The following is an 18,351-nucleotide window of genomic DNA, read 5'->3' as shown; positions in this document are numbered from 1 at the left end:
GAGTTGAGATAATGCCACTTACCTATATGACAGGGATGTTGGCACGCTAAATTAACTGATCTTTGAAGAAATGTGCATTGAGATCCTGAAATGGAAGGTGCTATAGATGCAAGGCATTCATTATTTCCCCATGCAGCCTCAAAAATCCTTCATTTTGATGATGCCATTAACAGAAATGTGAATAACTGTGAGAAACTAGTCACATATTTGCAAGCCACTCCACTTTTAACTCTCTTTTCACAATGACTGTGTTGTTGTGTAAGTAACTGACATGAAAAAAACATAGGCTGAAGACATGGGCAGATTTTTGTGTCATTAAACCAGAATGGCAAAAACATATACTACATTATTATTAATTCTCTTATCATAGTGCCTCGGGGTCACAATCCAGCACCCCGCTGAGCTAGGTGCTGTGCATACAAAGAACAAAGAGAGCTCACAATCTAAGTATAGGACTAGGGACAACAGATGGATATAGGCAGACTGACTATATAGGGGGACTACAAAGAAACTATGGAATATTTTAAATATATTATATATGTTTGCTACAACTGAAGATGGATTTAAAAGTAAAGATTTAGAATCATGGTAAAATCCATAATGTAATATGACTGTACAGTTGATCAAACCTGGGATTAAGGGCTTTAACATGCAATCTTTATAAATCGCCAGTGAAGGAGATGGGAGATTGATCCATTTAAAGAGCACAGGAGCAGACCCTCAAACGGATTGCCAGAATACTTTCAGTTGTCACAAAGATGTCCTCACAACTAAATTCAATTTCTAAGAAATACAATAAAAAATAACTCGCATAAAAGAATCTTACTTTTCAGCTTTAACAGTACATCCTACTGGCACATCTGTTTTAGTCATTCACCTTGTTCCTTAAATAAATCCCTTTATTAACTAGTATAATACAACTCAGACATTACCACCGTAAACAAATATGTTTGGCACAGAACTACCTGCACAGCTCCAAGAATAGAGTATAACATTTTTTCTTTGTGGTTTAATTGTCTGAAAAAAAGACCCCTATGTTACAGTAACATGAGGAGGTTGCCCTGAAACGTACAAAGAAAGTAAGGAAATTTAGAGTGCACTGAAAATTCAGTTCAACGCTGATCCTCACTTGACATCATTGCAACAAGGCTCTGAAGCAAAGCAGCTCTATGCCTGCAACTGTGTGATCAGTTAAGGACAGCGTCGGACCACATTGTCTGTCTTAACTTTAGATTTTCTTGCCTTTGAGAGTTTAAATCAAACCCTTACCATTACTCCCAACAGATTTTTGTGGTTCATGTTTTTTTTTAAAAAATGGCTTTAAAAGTATAGGCCCCATGTCCCTATAATCTGTTTTTGAAACTCTCTGAATACAAATTTATGGTCCACTAGCAAAATGTGTTTTAAAATGTGGATTTACTTTCTGTACTGATTTTTTTAAAACAGAAGTTATATGAAGTACTTTGGAGCACATGAAAGACTCAACCCTTTAAAAGAAAAAAAGCTTCCTCCTGTTCAATTCAACCTCAAAACTCTGGCTTGTTTAAAGAACATAGCCTACCTCTCTCCCTCCTCCTCCCCCCAAACAAGCATTAGAAATGCAACATTATACAAGCTGAACTAACTCTAAACACTAAAAAAAATGGGAGAGAGATAAACAGTGCTAAGGAATACCAGGCACCCCATAAATGGAATCTTTAAAATGCTTCCAAATGTCTTCACATCTCGCCTGCATTGTTTTGTCTGAATGGATTATTAAGGAATTGTTTTAAGTGTGCATTTTTTATTATAATTGCTTGTTCAGGGGAATATATTAGGGACTGAATCTATGCTAATCCATAATTTCAAGATAAGAATTCAAAATAGTACACAGGGATCCAGGAATCTGAACATATGTATAAAAAAGAAATGCATTATGAAACCTGTGACTGACTGACTGTACCACAGCGACTCATTTTAATTATTTACATTTTTATTTAAATACAAAGGTAGTTGTTATGCAGATTAAAGGCCAAATTCGAAGGTAATGCATGAAGAAGTGTAAATTAGACATCCTTTAAGTAATTTAGAAATACTTTAGTAATGTGTAAATCTAACTTATACACCAATGTAGAAAACATAAGTGAAAGCAGGGAGGTAATTTACATCTTTTCCAGTTCTCTGGAGAATAGATTACACCAATTTAGACTCTAATTTATGCCATTTTAGGTATCACCTTTAAATTGGTCCTGCAAAATGTCATTTGGAAAATATTTTTAACATAAAAAGAACTCAGTACTATTGGTACTGTATTGATTAGTTAATAAATAATTGTACTTGTACAACATAAAACTTAAGATGATGTGAAAACATCAATCAGCAAAAGCCTAGTTATAGCAAGAAGGTGGATGCCTCAGGTAAGCAGGGTAAGACGGCATATCACTCATTTTAAATGTTCCTACTTTCCTTTCTGCTGGTACAGAAGTGCAGTCCAATCATGGATTGCCGGCTCCACTCTCTGTGTGACAAGCACTCTGCTGATGAAATCACACATGCTACAAACCCAGCTAGAAAACTTGGAGCTGGCCTGGAAAGGGCAAGTACTAGCTATACCTTTTTCAGAAGTTTTTAAAATGTTACACTGAGAGCTTGCTGATGTGCCACATGGCATGGGAGCTGGGAATTTGTTGTGGAGCTAAGAACCCTGTACAAAGAAAGAGAAAGGTAAACTTAAAGTTAGTAATATGCTCATTATCCTGCCGCCTTCTTTATTCTGATTGGGGCTCTGTACAAGACATTCTAATGCTGGATTTTTGTTGGTTTACATTTATATTCAAGAAAGATCACGCATGTCAGGCAACAGAGCAGGGTGCCAGATGAAAGTGTTTAACGCTCTAGGGTGAAATCCAGGTAGTGCTGAAGTCAATGGATGTTTTCCAATTGATTTCAACGAAGCCAGATTTCACCCCAGTGCCAAATTTTTTGCTGGTGCAATTTGACCCACTGCAATAATTTCCAGCAGCAGAGAATTTGGCACATACTGTAGTTTTATCTGAATTTAAATAAGTAAAAATAAACAATCTACTTGAACCTTAAGATGAATAACTTTATGAGAAAAGAAAAAAAAACTCGTTATTGCCCTTTTTTCCCTAGTTTAACTTTTAAAACTCTTTAGGATGAATTGTGCAAACCCTTACACTCAGGAATAAAGGCACTTAATGCATATAAGGGCTTGCAGGATCAGGTTCTCTGTTTAATAAACTTGGTCAAACAAAACTACACATTATTCCTGTATCAAAATCCTAAAGCCCAGGGTACATTTCATGCCAAATTTATAAGTCCCTCAAAAACGGGATAATATTTTAGAAACATGGACACAAACACATTGCTATTGTTAACAGGGCAGCCTTACAGTGTCATACTGCACCAATAGTTACTGCATTAGATATGTGTCAGGAGAAGTTCAAGAAAATTAGACTTGAAAGTATACTTAAACAAAAGGGGGAAAGAAAAGATTGCCTATATACATATCCAATTTTCAAACACTTCTAAACTAGGACCACTCACCATTAGCCAAGACTCATTCATGCTGTTCCACAGAACTCAGTGGGCCAGATTCTGATTGCACTAATGTAACCAATCTATACTGGAATTGCTCTGGATTTACACCAGTGTAAATGAGAGTAGAATGGATCAATTGGCGGGGGGAGGGATAGCTCAGTGGTTTGAGCATTGGCCTGCTAAACCCAGGGTTGTAAGTTCAATCCTTAAGGGGGCTATTAAAGGATCTGGGGCAAAAATCTGTCTGGGGATTGGTCCTGCTTTGAGCAGGGGGTTGGACTAGATGACCTCCTGAGGTCCCTTCCAACCCTGACATTCTATGATTCTATGTAGCAAGACTTTAGAAGGCTATGGGTATTTTTGTTGGGGGAGGGGAGAATCCTATTACCTTATACACAACTCCTGACAATTCTGGCTATTGGATCTTTTCTCCACTGGGTGTAATTTTTGGCTGATAGCAAAGGGACACAGACACTGGTTTTATATTTTTTTAAAAATCACTCTTATTTTAGACTAGACATCACACAATATTGAAAAAGGAGGAAAAAGCCTTTATTCTCATTTTTGCAAGCCCTTGCTGTTTCACAGCTAATCTCTGCTAATGACTGGAAGATCCACTGCACGTTAATTAATACTATGAATTAGTGGATTTTTTTTTAAGTCAAGGATAGTACACAAAAATTGTTTATCTTTAATTGCATGAGAAAATCCTTCTTAGCCTACCAGTAAAAGTTTGACAGTACAGTCTGTAAAAGTATTGACATTTTAATAATTTGAGGCTTCACTGGGACGCTATGGAAACAAGGTGCACCTTTCCATAAGCAACACTCCCTTTGAAGTCAGAACAGAATATACTTAGGCAGGAAAAAATCAGAGGCACAACCACAAAAGGGGCAATAACTGGTAATCCTGCTGAAAAGGATTGGGGGTTATGGTGGATCACAAACTGAATGAATCAACAATGAGATGCAGTTGCAGTAAAGGCTAATATCATTCTGGAGTGTATTAACATGAGTGTCATATGTAATTGCCCTGCACTACCTAGCACTAGTGAGGCCTCAGCCGGTCTCCAATTCTGGGTGCCACACTCTAGGAAAGATGAGGAGAAACTGGAGAGTGTCCAGAGGAGGGCAACAAAAACAATAAAAGGTTTAGAAAACCTGACCTATGAGGACAGGTTAAAAAAATGGGCATGTTTAGTATTGAGAAAAGAAGACTGAGAACAGTCTTCAACTATGTAAAGGGCCGTTATAAAGAGGACAGAGACTGTTCTCCACATCCCCTGGAAGTAGGACAAGAAGTAATCAGCTTAACTGGCAGCAAGGGAGATTTAGGTTAAATATGAGGAAAAACTTTTTGCTTATAAAGGATAAACACTTGGATAGGCTTCCAACGGAGGTTGTGGAATCCTCGTCAGTGGAAGTTTTTAAGAACAGGTCTGACAAACACCTGTCAGGGATGGTCTAGGTATACTTAGTCTTTCCTCAGAGCAAGGGGATGGACCAGATGACCTCTCAAGGACCCTTCTAGTCCTACATTGCTATGATTCTATAAACACAGACCTATGTACCACTTAAGTCTCATTCATATCTTAAAATAAAACGTAAGTGGGACTTTAAGTGGTGCTGCACAGACCTCGTACAGACCCTCTTCAAAGTGGTAAATTAACCTTTAAATATTTACTTGTAAGTGGAGTGAGGCCAAAAATTCCTAATGGCAAGAGTTATGTAGTTTGGGGGGAATTAGTGGGCCAATATCTGCTTTTAAATATCTGCAGCAGTTTAAATCCCAAATAACTCCATTGTAGCATCTTTTAGAGGTAGTGGAAAAACAGATTAAGTCTATAGGATGCTACACTGGAGTTACTCGGGATTTATATCACTGCAACAGAGCCCTATTCTGCCCAGCGAGTTTTATACCATAGTATTATTTTATTGTTTTGGATGTTTTGATCTGCAAAGCACATCAATTTTAAAAATTTCTACACAACTGTAGTATTTACTATTTGAGTTCAAATGGCCTTCTCAGAGACCACCTCTTCCCAAGTGTCCTGCTATTGGTGACTGCAGACCTACTGTCAGTTTGCTGAATGAATATGGCCAGGGACATACCAGAAACTCTATTTGGAGCACTGGAAGGCACTTCTAAGCCATGCTCTGAAGTTCAGAATGGCAGCTTTCCAGAACTGGTGGCAAACAAGGTAGAAGGGATCGGCAGATGACACAGGGGCTCAACAGACTAATCACAATGAAAGAACCTAATATTTACAATGAGAAAAACATAATGGATGCTTTAAAATAAAGAATGTAACATACATCTCAAACCCGCATAACTGCTGGGAAACAACATGAATAATGCTGCAACAGCAGAATTCTTACCAATTCCCAAGGTGGAGATAACAGGTTTCCCCCTGCACTAGGAAAAAGTTGAAATGAAGAGAAATGGGAGGAAGAATGCCACTAGAGTATAGATGAAGGAACAAGGAACCTGAGACAGAACCATTATTATACACTGCTTTTCCTCCCTCAAGGTACCTGCTGGGCAAAGATGCATTCACTGTATGCATGTATTTCATATGGGTATGTTATCCTGAATGTTAAACTGTTCACGTACTTGCAGCACATAAACAGCAAAGGATACATGAGAAATGAAATGAAAAGACATTCAATTTGCAAAAATATGCTTTCTCCATGCTGCAGAATAGTGGTAAAGTGTAAATTCCAAGATAGGTCTTGATATCTATGTGGTCAGAATAAAGAGAAACAGCTTGACAATATCTGAAATCCATCTATGCGTCCATCAAATCCCACTTCTACAAGGCTCCTTTGTTTTAAATTTATGAATGAGGTTAGGGCTCATGAAACTGAGGGATTCAAAACATTTGCTTGAGCCAAACATAGTACGGATAGGCACGGTGCATGCTACCCCATACAGCTCTGCCAATCCATCTCAATCTTGACCTACAATACTCCTGCTGCTTTTCCAATCCTAGGCTTCTCACGAGCAGAGACTGCTGCCAATGTAGCTGAATGGTGCCAAACTGTCTGGGGGTTTTGTGATGTGGCCAAATGGGGACTAGTATGAAATGCAACTCACCTCCACTCATAAGCAAAGTGAAGATTTGAACCAAGGTGAAAGGCTGGAAGGCTAGCCCGCAGCATTGAACAGCCTTTAGCAGCCATATACTTCCAACAGAGGAAGGACAGGATATTTTGCAAAATGTGTAACACTCAAACTATGCAGAGCGATCTGTTGGCCATGGGAAGATATGCTAGTGGATGTCAAAAAGATCAACAAAATAGTCCAAATTGTGTATTTATAGTTTACTTTCTGACTTACAATGGGAAAGACTGTCAGAAGGGAATGCGAGACAGCGCAAAGAATCTTTGACCTAGATTTTTCAAGAGAATTATAAAGGTAAAGTATATTTATTAAAACAAGTGAAGCCTCAATAGTTTTAACTTTACCACGTTAGCTGCCGCAATGCCAATTTAAACTATCACTTTCTATTTATTAAAAAAAAAAAAAAAAAAAAAAAAAAAAGCCTCAACTGGGTGGTATTCAGTTCCCCTGATTTAGATATTCAATAGAAACTGAATGTTTAAGTCACAGTAGTAGCAGCTGAAACAGTATTTAAAGCTGCAGCCATGCTGACCCAAATAACGAAGAAAAAAAAGGAAACCCTTTTCCTTTAAAACTGTGAGTGCAGACGTGGCTTTAAGTATTGCATCAGCTACAGGGCTACAATTTAAACCCTTGGTTTTTAATTAAAGCATGTGCATCAACATTATTGGGGGGGGGATCCTAATTCAACTGTGTTTAACAATTTAAATCTGGCTACAGAGACATCAATGTTGGAAGAACGCTAAAAAAGAAGTTAATTGAATGATCCATTAAAATAAAACAATCATCTTTTTCCATATTTTAAGCTTATACAGAGATAAAACAAAATGCTTCTAGGAAAAGGGAAAACTAAAAACAGAAACTTGTAAAATGATTTGGCCTCAGCTACAGGTTTGTACCTTTTAGAATCCATCCCATTAATCTTCCCCCCCACACACACACACACTTCTTCACAGCCATTACAAAATTATCCACTTCTTACTTTATTAAATTAGGGTTTTATAAATGCATGTATTTCTTTCACATTAATAAACAGGGGCCCACATTCTCTCTATATCAGAGCATTTGTTAGTATGTTAGAAAGTAGTTTTAGATCTACATATATAAAAATATATTCATCTTTTGAAAAAGAATCATGCAAGAACAGACTGAAGTCTTAGACTAACCATGGACTAAGTAGCTTACTCTGGGACCTGGCAGCTATTGTACTGCCTTTATAAAATTTGGTGCAATTTAATGTCAAGAACAAAAGCTAAACAGGAACGTGGCTGAAGTACTTGTCATTGGAACGGTTTATTTTGTTTTTTAAAAGAACATTAAAATGAGGCACTGCATGGCTCCGAAGACTGGTGACAAACAAAAAAATCTAGCGCCACATCAGTAATGACTGAAGCTATCGTTGGATGACTGTTTCGTAGTACATTCCCACTTTTTAAAGGACAAGTGACCAATTAAAAAATCCAACATGGCACTAATTGGCAGCCATGTTGGTAGTCACAACAGATACATCAAGGAATGAGGGCCAAATTCTGCAAGGTGCTCAGTGCCCTCAACTGGTGTCTTCAGTCAACTTCTTCATTCAAATGACTTCTATATTTAATCATCTTCTGATATCAACATGCCTATCGACACCTGAAGCCAGAAAGCAGTTCAGGCCCTCAGCACCTCAAATGAAATACCCCAGAAGACACATTGGTAAGGATGTACAAGGAAGTTGCTGTCCATGTTATACCTGTTCTGGGGATAGAAGGCCTTCAGTCTCCAGGGTGGTTAATCTAATTCCTTATACCAGAATTATTTCCATATATGTATATATATTTTAAAGTAATACAAATTTTAAAATTATACTTTGTTTTTAGCAACTGAGAGCCAGCCATATTATACAGACTTTTTTTTTTTTTTAAAAGCAGGCAACTCAGATATTTGAAGGCAGTCAGCTTCCATTACAGAAGAGTGTAATAAAAAAAAATGATAATCTTTCTCCGGGATTTTTAAACCTTCTATAGAATAACAGAATTATACCACTTCTACAGACTGGCTAAAAACAATTATAAAAACTGATATAATTTATTTAGCATCTTATTGCTTTCATCCCTATTATATAAGGCTTTTCCCTGAAGAGTTTTACTCTTGGGGAAAAAGAACAGGAGTACTTGTGGCACCTTAGAGACTAACAAATCCGAAGAAGTGGGCTGTAGTCCACGAAAGCTTATGCTCTAATAAATCTGTTAGTCTCTAAGGTGCCACAAGTACTCCTGTTCTTTTTGCGGATACAGACTAACACGGCTGCTACTCTGAAACCTGTCATTACTCTTGGGGGAATTCTACGCCACTGCTGCGCAGCAGAAAATTGCATCCCCCCCGCAGATTCTCTTTACTTTCCGCAGAAAATGGTTTCTGTGGGGAAGCAAAGAGAAGCTGCATCAGTGCTCACTCACCCCTCCCTGGCAGCTCAGACATGTCTGTTTGGGCAGCTGTGAGAGAGGTAAATCACTGGGGGCAGGGACGTCTGGGGATGCCTCCCCCTCCCCCTTCCCTTCCTTGCACAGAGCCCTAACCACCTTCACTTGGACTCTCCTGCAGAGTCCCATTCCCCCTGCACCTAGTACTCCGCACCGAGCCCCTGTGCATCCAGATTCCTCCCCGTACCCAGACCCCCCCCACAAGCTGCCCGCATCCAGACTGTGCCACACAGAACCCTGGTATTCTTGAGGGAATTCTATGCCAAAAAATTAAAAATTTTAAAATTCTGCAAAGTTCTGCAAAATAACACAGTAACACAATAACAATGTAATCATACCATCTTCAATTATTTTGGTAATTTATTTCAAAATACTTGTCAACAAACAATTAAAAATGGTGTGATTATATTGTGTTATTTTAACAAATAAAATACACAGATTTTTGCAGAATTTTAAAATGTTTTGCGCATAATTTTTAATTTTTTGGTGCAGAATTCCCTCAGGAGTAGAGTTTGCCTTGTATCATTCCTCAATCAACACTAAATAATTTTATATTTTAAAAGCTAATCATGCAGGATGAATATGTTTTTAGGATTTTATTCTGGAGTATGTTTTTTGGTTGCTCCAAAGGAGCTCGGTCTATGATAGTTAGAGTTAAGGGTGATAGGGATAAGTTAAGCTCCAGTATCTCCTGTAGGAAATAGGAGGGGAAAAAACAATTATTTCAGTGCTGGAATAAAACAAATTAAAAAAAAAATTCCATGACAGCATGATAAAATTACACAAGTTCTACTCCTTGTCAGGTCCCTTAAAAAAATTCAGGCAACATTTATAGGTATGCCTAACTTCCGAAGCTTCTTTTTGCTTTTAATCGTTAGGGTCAAAACTGCCGACAAGCGTTATGCTCTGATGCACAATTGTGGATTGCTAACCTGCACAGAACTACATGGATGTCAACAGAGCTCCACTTAGACACAACCATCCCCTCATAGGTTATCAACCACAGCATCAGGGCCTTAATATACTTGGACACATACTATTGGGTAATGTAAGGCCTGATTTTCAGAGGTACTGAAAACCTTAACTTATGCTCAGTACCACGGGAAAAAAAATAATCAGGCCATATATTTAGGTTCCTAAATATGGATGGAGGAGCCTAACATTTGTCACTCCAATTTGATATTTTTGGCTTTGATTTTTCTTTTCTATGGAAAGAGGGAAGAAAAGCCATTACAGACTTTACAAAGTATATAAGATGCATTAGATTTAAACACCAAAATAACTTTTGCTTGGCCAATATAGGTTTTTGTTATTAACATTGCAACCAGTAAAGCATACTTTTACAAACTTCCTTTGTTTGTATATAGCTCCAAACAGTGGCAAGCATTACTGTACTTAAGTGCATCTGTTTTATTTCACTGTGTCAGTTAATGGTGCTTAACAGGAACAAGGGGGCTGTAAAGCAATATTCTATAATGTACTTCTCAGTTACCAATCAAAGACAAACGCACTACAGGTATTTTTCTTTGGATATATCCCTTTCACACAAGGAGAACAAGATGGAAAAATCATGCTAAAAGCTGCAAAGTTGAATCAAATCATGCTTGACCTCAGTTTGCTTTGGAAAAGAATAATGAGAGTAAACTTGACTGAAACAGGGCAACTATTTATTCATACCTTTTACATGACAATCTAGAATCTTTCTTTACATGTCATCTTTATTGATACCTTACTAATCTATGTGCAAGTAAAAAATAGCTCCTTGGTAAATCATAACATGTACTGATTTAATCATGTATAATGTTGCCTATAGCTGTAGTTATCTACAAAAATAAAATAATAGGTCAAGATTGTGGCTTTGGACATGCTGGAATGGGAAAGTGGAACTTTAGTGGCCAAATAGATGTGGCCTGAGGCATTTTGCCCACATAGGACACACACAGGAAGGCTGAAGGAGGAACATTACAGAAGTTAATTCTAGCAAACCTGCATCTACTGCCAATATTCATGCAGAGGATGGAGCCTTTTGGGCCCCACGGATAACACTAGCTGCACAAATTTCAGAGTAGCAGCCGTGTCAGTCTGTATCCGCAAAAAGAACAGGAGTACTTGTGGCACCTTAGAGACTAACAAATTTATTAGAGCATAAGCTTTCGTGGACACTTAGCCTAGCTGTCAAGGGAGCAGTATGTTGTTTGAATAAAATCATGCCCATAGTGGAGCTGACCTATTGAACTACCTCCCTTAAATCCCTCCACAAAATACACTTCTTCCACAAAGATTTTCAGCAATGGCGTGTGCAAGTTTTCTCCACAACCCTGAGTTGCTCTCATCCATGTACAATGAGTCAGTTATGTTGCATGCATAACAACTAGACTGTAAACTCCTTGGGTCAAGGACTGTTTCTATATAGATATGTGATGAGCCAAACAAAATCTTGACTGTCTTTTTGCCCTGTGTTTGTACAGAACCTAGCACAATGGGATACCAGCCCATGATTAGCGTTCTTAGGAGGTGCTACCATAATACAAATTATTATTACTTGTTTTTGTACCACCTGAACCAATTCAATGAAAACTCTCTCAAATTTCTGGTCCTTGAAAGCCTACATGAGATGTCACAAACTCCATCCCACATACATACTTAGGACAAAAGCTTTCAAACATTGGTACCTAAAATTCATACCTCAATCCATATTTAGGCCCTGACTCAAAAAAAAAAAAAAAAAAAAAAACCACTTACACATATGCTTCAGTCTCACTGACTTCAATGGAAGTGCTTTCCTGAATCAGGTCATCAGATACTCAAATAAGTGGCGTGATTTTTCAGAGGCGTTTGGCTTATCTCTGAAAATCAAGCCATTTATTTGGATAGTTAAATATGGATTTAAGTACCTAGCTTTAGGCAGTCAAGTCTGAAAATGCTGGTCCTGGCTTGAAAGCTCCTCAGGGCAAATATCATTAGCTCCCTCTATTTCCTGTATATATACACCACTAAGCACATTGTGGCACTTTACTATGACTAAACAAATAATAATGGGTCTTGCAAATGCAGTCACCTGTGATGAGGAAGCTGGACTCAATTTTTATTGATTCTGTGCCCAATTATTCTAAATTAAAAACCAAAGCAACCTTGTGATTCAAATGTTTTAATTTCCATTGCTGTCACCAATAGCTGAAGATGATCCTTTCATTGCTCCTAACTATATATTTACTACAAGGCAAAGTCTCCTACCAGTCACACAGGACTATTGTTCGTCAGAACCAAAGTGTGATATTAAGTAGAGCGAAGTGTTTGGTTAATTTTGGTAATAGATTTATGGGAACAATTATAGGTATGGAGGTAGTCTGGAGTATGATTTAATAAAACATGGTTACAGCCTATCACAGAAAAATCCCTATCTATATTATTCTTGTGAATAATTCAATTGTAATGCAGACAGGGCTTTAATGTGAATTAGAAGAGCGTGTCCTACATAAAATCTCATGCATTTAAAAATAGGGTCCTCTGGTTGCAAAGCATTATTGAGCTCCAAGTATCACCAAAAAAAAGTACAGAAAGATTTGCAAAAACATAGCATTACCTGTACCCAAAGGTATAAGAATATTTTCACAACAATGATTTTGTCAGAAGATTAGAGGAATTTAGTCTTAGTAGTAAAAGGCATTGCACAATACCTGGCAGGAGCTGTTGGATAAATTACTTTTATATGCTGGAAAACCAAATCCTGATTCAGAACTTGTTTGATCCACGCTCTTACTCCTGGGCCAGTGTCACCTGCATAATACAAACACAGAGGAAATGATATTCCACGTATTTATAGGTAGCACCATGCAATGCCAAAAATATTTATACCTGAAATTCACTTCATTTACAAACTCGATCCTGCAAGCTGCTCAGCAACTTCTAAAAGTACTAAGAACCCTCAACCCTCTTTGAAAACAGGACGTACTCAACACCTCTCTGATCACACTCTTAAAGGGGCTACATACTATTGCTTTTATAAACATTTTGCTACAGCACTACTGCCATTGATTTCCCAATTGGCCACAAAAATCCTGTGTCCTTCTTATAACCTAGATAATTATCCACTAACAGTAAAGTGATAAAAAACCCACAGGGGAATGCAAGAAAATACAAAGTAAAATAACAAACCCAAAAGCTTGTCAGTTGGTGTCTTCATTTAAAAAAATGCATTTTATTATTTTCATTTTTTTTTTAAATTACAAAGGTTTAAATGAACAGTCCTCAAAATGTAGTTGAAAATAATAATTAAATGTGATGTTTTTATTAGAAATAGACTTCACCTAAAATCTAAGATCCAAATTCCCCTGAACTCTTGGTAAAAAGGAGTTCAAAATATGAACCTAGATCCAAACATCTGGCTCCTAGAATTATGACAGGCTGATCAAAATCCTAAATCCAAACCAGTCCCTTTCTTAGAGTTGGCTGAGATCAGGGTCTGAATTTTGTGGCTCCGGCCAACACCCAACAACAGTTTAATCTGTGATCCTACAAGCAGGTCCACATGTGTGGATCCTTGCAGATTCAATGTTTTCAAAGTGCCTTACAAACATCAAACATTCATTTTCTCCTCCTTTAAAATGTTCTGCAGTGTTCTCAATGTATAACTAGAGTTTTGTCCCTAACCTATCCAACTCTCATCCAATCACACAAAAATGTCTAACTTGAGTTAAGTGTTTCTTTAAATTGGAGCTAGCTGACCAGTCAGGGAAGTGGGTTGAAGCTCTAGTGGTACTGACACTCCAGCAAATAAAGCAATGGGGAAGCAGCATCTTGAGTTACAGAAACTGATCAGTGGCTAATCCGATCACTCTGTGCTACTAATCCAAATCACTGTGTACTTGAAGTATTGTTTCACAGGATAGTCATTCTTAGAGTGACCAGACAGCAAGTGTGAAAAATCAGGACAGGGGGTGGGGAGGTAATAGGAGCCTATATACGGGAAAAAAAAAACCCAAAATCGGGACTGTCCCTATAAAATCGGGACATCTGGTCACCCTAGTCATTCTCAATGGAGCCAGGCTAACCTGAGTGAGATAACTCCAGTGTATTCACTCAACGTAACTGTTGCAGTGAAGACAAGCCCTTCCGTGGAAAAGGCTTTTTATTGCTTTAGGTTTCAACAAAGAAAGCCCCCGAGACATTATTTACAAAATAAAATAAAATGTAAATAAATACTACTGGGATTATGCTTCAGTTAATGAATGGAAGGCAAAAGGACCCTGTCTTGCCACTGCTTACTGCCAAGCACAAAATGTTCTATGAATAGCCCTATTTATGTCAAATCACAAATAACTCACAGTAGTGCTAGCCTCAATAGTAAGTCTTTCAGGATTGGGCCCAAAAACTGTACAGTGTTTATTTTGACTTTGCCATTTTAAAAAAAATCTATATACAAATTAAAGACATAACTAGGAACCCATTGTGGATTTATTCCTGCAAACATGCTCATGAGTAACTTTAATCATGTGACTAGGTTAGGCTGGAATTGAAGCAAATCTAGTTTTCAACTGTCAAATTTGGAACATATGGGTTTTCTAAGATACACTATTAACAAAATACTTTTAAAAGCTTGAAAATAAAATTCCTTTCCCTACAAATATCTTTCCTTCATTAGAGAACATAAGCCTTGATTCTGCAAATCAAAATTAAGCGTGCATGCTTATAAGCATTTGCAGGATTGGGGCCATAGATCTTCATATGTTTTCTTTGTGATCCAGGAGATATCATCACATCTCCCCTTTCTTTACTGACATTTCATGAGTTTTGAGTGTCAGCAGGAGCATGCATAAAGCGGGGAGCCAGGGCTTGTACACACTACCACTTATGTCAGTATAACTTATTTTGGTCAGGGGTGTGAATAAACTCCTCTTTCCCGAGCGGCTTAAGTTACACCGAACTAAGCTCCGGTGTGGACAGCACTATGTTGGCGGGAGAAGTTCCCGCCAACATTGCTACTGCCTCTCACGAACATGGTTTTATTATGCTGACGGGAAACCTCGGCATAGAGCGTCTTCTAGTGTAGACCAGCGGCTGTAGCGCTTCTAGTGTTGACTACCCCTTAGTCTGTTTGAAGAGCTTGCAGAAGGCTCATTAGTTAAGAGACTTTGACCCTCACATACCAATTTCCATCATCGCCCTAACAATGTCATAATTACCAGGGCTCCCATTTGGATGCGACTAATTTCTGTTATGTAAGAAGCACACATCAAAAAGTGCTGGACTTCAGACATTTTTACATACTATTTTAACACTAACTTGTCTTCTGAACGGTACTAAGAAGAATGAATAATGCACAACCAATTCAGTTTCAGGGACCTATTTCAAAGCCTGCGGCTAAAATCAGCTAGCTGTGGTACCGACTGCTACCTTTTCCTTTTAAAATAAAAATACAAGTTTTAATTTCCCTTTTAACCATGAGTGGCCAAACTTCTCCAACCCTCCATGTCTCTCTCAGACACATACACAGAGTTGAGTAGCTGTCTACAAAATGACTACAGATTTAAGGCCTGACTCCAGACCACTGCTTTTCTTGCTCAACTACTATATTGCTTGATGCTAACACTGGATTTACTGCATGGGGAGTTCTCCGCTACCTTCCCATTCAATCTGGGGTCAACTCGTCTTCTTATTGCAATTAATTGGTGGCATGGGATTGCCACTCAGCTGTTGCTCTGTCTGGAGGGCATCAATGTAACATACCAGCCCATACTAAGACAACTGGCTACCCCTGCTTTGGAACCCACCCTGCAGAACTGTTAAATAAAACCAGATAAAAGAGCACTCTTACTTTTCCTTACAGCTCCATTGTAAATATTATGAGTAGAGTTATAACAAAAATGAAAAATTGTACAGTGCTTAAACCACTTGTGGAATCAACTTCTAACCATAATCTTCCCCCACTTCTACAAAATAAGAGGAAATTATTTCCTTCAGCATTAAAGTATTAGAGTTAACAGGAGAAGCTGAGCATATTGTATTAACTCCCCTTCATTTGTATGCTTTGTGAAATCAAAACAGTTTTGACAATCCTGGTTTAATAAACTAAATTCAAATTGGATTATAAAAATAAATACACATATGAATACTTTGTCAAATCAAATATAAACATCATGCTTATACATATATATCAGTAAAACAACTTTAAGAGATCTAATTCAAGCACTGACAGATGCCTGTAGACACCACAACAGAATGAATTCCTAAAGCCTCAATCCAGCAAACATGCATACACTTAATTAATTAAAGAGAGACAGTCAATTTCAAGATTACACTTCCACCTGATGTTATTTTTTTTAACCTAATGTTGTTACAAGCAACACCTAAAATGACTATAACTTATAATGGAGGAAATATTTTTTCAGTTTGTTCACTCTGCAATTAAAAAGCATTTTTTCATATAGTTAGTTTAAACGTTTCACTTGTGTGGTCAGGTAAGAACTGGGTTGGGGATTTCAAATGCATTTACAGATCTGTCGCACCTTACACTGGGGTTACGTTCCACAATCAGAGCGTAAAGCGAAAATCGCATATAGTCAAAATTACATTGAGTGTAACGGCGGGCAGAATTGCCCGCACTACAGGTACAGTATTAAAATTGTTATTTTTCTCTTTTTTGTTTTTGCTGACTGTGTAAAGCTGAAATTGTGCATGTTAAATGCGCGTAAGATGTGACAGACCTGTACATGATACAGGAGCACCATTAGGCACTTTTGAAAATGTCACTCCGATCCTGTAAATTTTTTGTGCACATAAGTAATTTTTTACTTATGAAGGTAATCCCCTGCATGAATTCAGTTATCCATATACCTAAGGCCTTGTCTAGACTAGGATAAATATTATATTTGCTAACACATGCCTTTAACACATGTTGAACTGGTCAAGTTAAAGCTGACGAGAAGCCTCAGCTTTATATATATATATATATATATATTAAAATACATCCCACCTTGTCTACACTAGACTTTTAAGATGCATCAGTTAGGATGTTAGCTACCACATCTTTTATCCTAGTCTAGACATGGCCTAAGTATTTGCAGGATTTGTACCCTTCGTTTCCCTGCTATTTGTGTGCAGACTGCAGCAGGGGAGAGAAAAAACCATTTTTGAAAGGGGAGGAAATTGTGGGTTTAAAACCACAAAAACTAGCATGGGGAATTTGGGAGCAGATACAGAACCTCAAACTCATTTTAACTCAGTTTTAAAAATTGTCTAGATTTCAAACTGACAGAGTCCCTCTACTGCCCCTATTGCCATTTTACAGGTGGAGAATAATGAGACATAGTGAGGTCAAGGGTGTGATTTTGAGCCCTTACTCACAGGAGTCATCTCATTAAAGGTAGGGGTGCCACTCACATCAGTAAAGCCTCAGGGCTGCCGGGGGGGCAAGTGGGGCAATTTGTCCCAGGCCCAGCAGGGGCCCCCACGAGAATATAGTATTCTATAGTATTCCAACTTTTTTTATGGAAGGGGCCCCCGAAACTGCTTTGCCCCAGGCCCCCTGAATCCTCTGGGCAGCCTTGTAAAGCCCTGAGCCTCCAGCCTAAATTCAGGATGGTCCATACCTGTGCACTAACCACTACTGGACAACACACCCCTAAGGCCCGAGCTCAGCCACCTCCCTGCAGAGTGGGGCAGGGCCCCCGTGGCTCGCCCCAGCCCAGCGGCCCCCACCCCTGCAGAGTGGGGCAGGGTCCCCGGACTGGCCCCAGCCTAGCGCCCCCCTGCAAGTGCCTGGGGACAGAAAGCCTGGAGGCCTGCACCTGAGCCGTGCAGCAGGATCACCGAGGCGCGGTGACTGCCCGCCGGGGACACAACGCTCCGCTGCAGCGCGGCACGGGCCGCCATGGCCGCGGCTCCCCTCCGCCAAGCGCAGGGCGGGCACCGCTTCCCGCCCCGCGCCGGCGCGGCTCGCTCGCTGCCTGTCTCCGCCCCGCGGGCTTAGGTCGCTCGCTGGAGGCTTCGCGTGGAGGTGGGGCGGCCGCGCGCCAGGCTGCGGGTGGCTCGTGAGGCGCGAGCCAGGAGGGGGGTGAGCTGTGGAACCTGAGCCCGCTCTGCCCTTCATAGCGCGTCCCAGGAGCTCCCCTAAAGAGCCCTCCCCGCAAGGCGAGTGTGGCCCAGGCAGGGCTGTGCCAGCTTTGATCTGAGTTACAGCTGCATAGGCACCAATGCCCGTGGGACCCTCCAGGGGTGCCAGCTCCGT

General features: G+C 39.2%; 1 protein-coding gene across 1 annotated transcript in view; it reads right to left on the bottom strand.

Annotated features, from left to right (window-relative positions):
• LYPLAL1 (lysophospholipase like 1) overlaps positions 1-18,055 on the bottom strand; it is a 39,931-nt gene extending 21,876 nt beyond the window's left edge. Inside the window, exons 1-2 of the mRNA XM_054023736.1 lie at positions 17,912-18,055; positions 12,803-12,902 (exon numbers count right to left, since the gene is read on the bottom strand). Coding sequence (XP_053879711.1) covers positions 12,803-12,902; positions 17,912-17,996 — 185 coding nt within the window. The 5' untranslated portion in view covers positions 17,997-18,055. The remainder of the gene's footprint in view (positions 1-12,802; positions 12,903-17,911) is intronic.
• Between the last annotated feature and the right edge of the window lie 296 nt (positions 18,056-18,351).

This window comes from Malaclemys terrapin, chromosome 3, assembly GCF_027887155.1.
Source record: "Malaclemys terrapin pileata isolate rMalTer1 chromosome 3, rMalTer1.hap1, whole genome shotgun sequence".
NCBI lineage: Eukaryota > Metazoa > Chordata > Testudines > Emydidae > Malaclemys > Malaclemys terrapin.
This window is presented reverse-complemented; position numbering and strand designations above follow the sequence as displayed.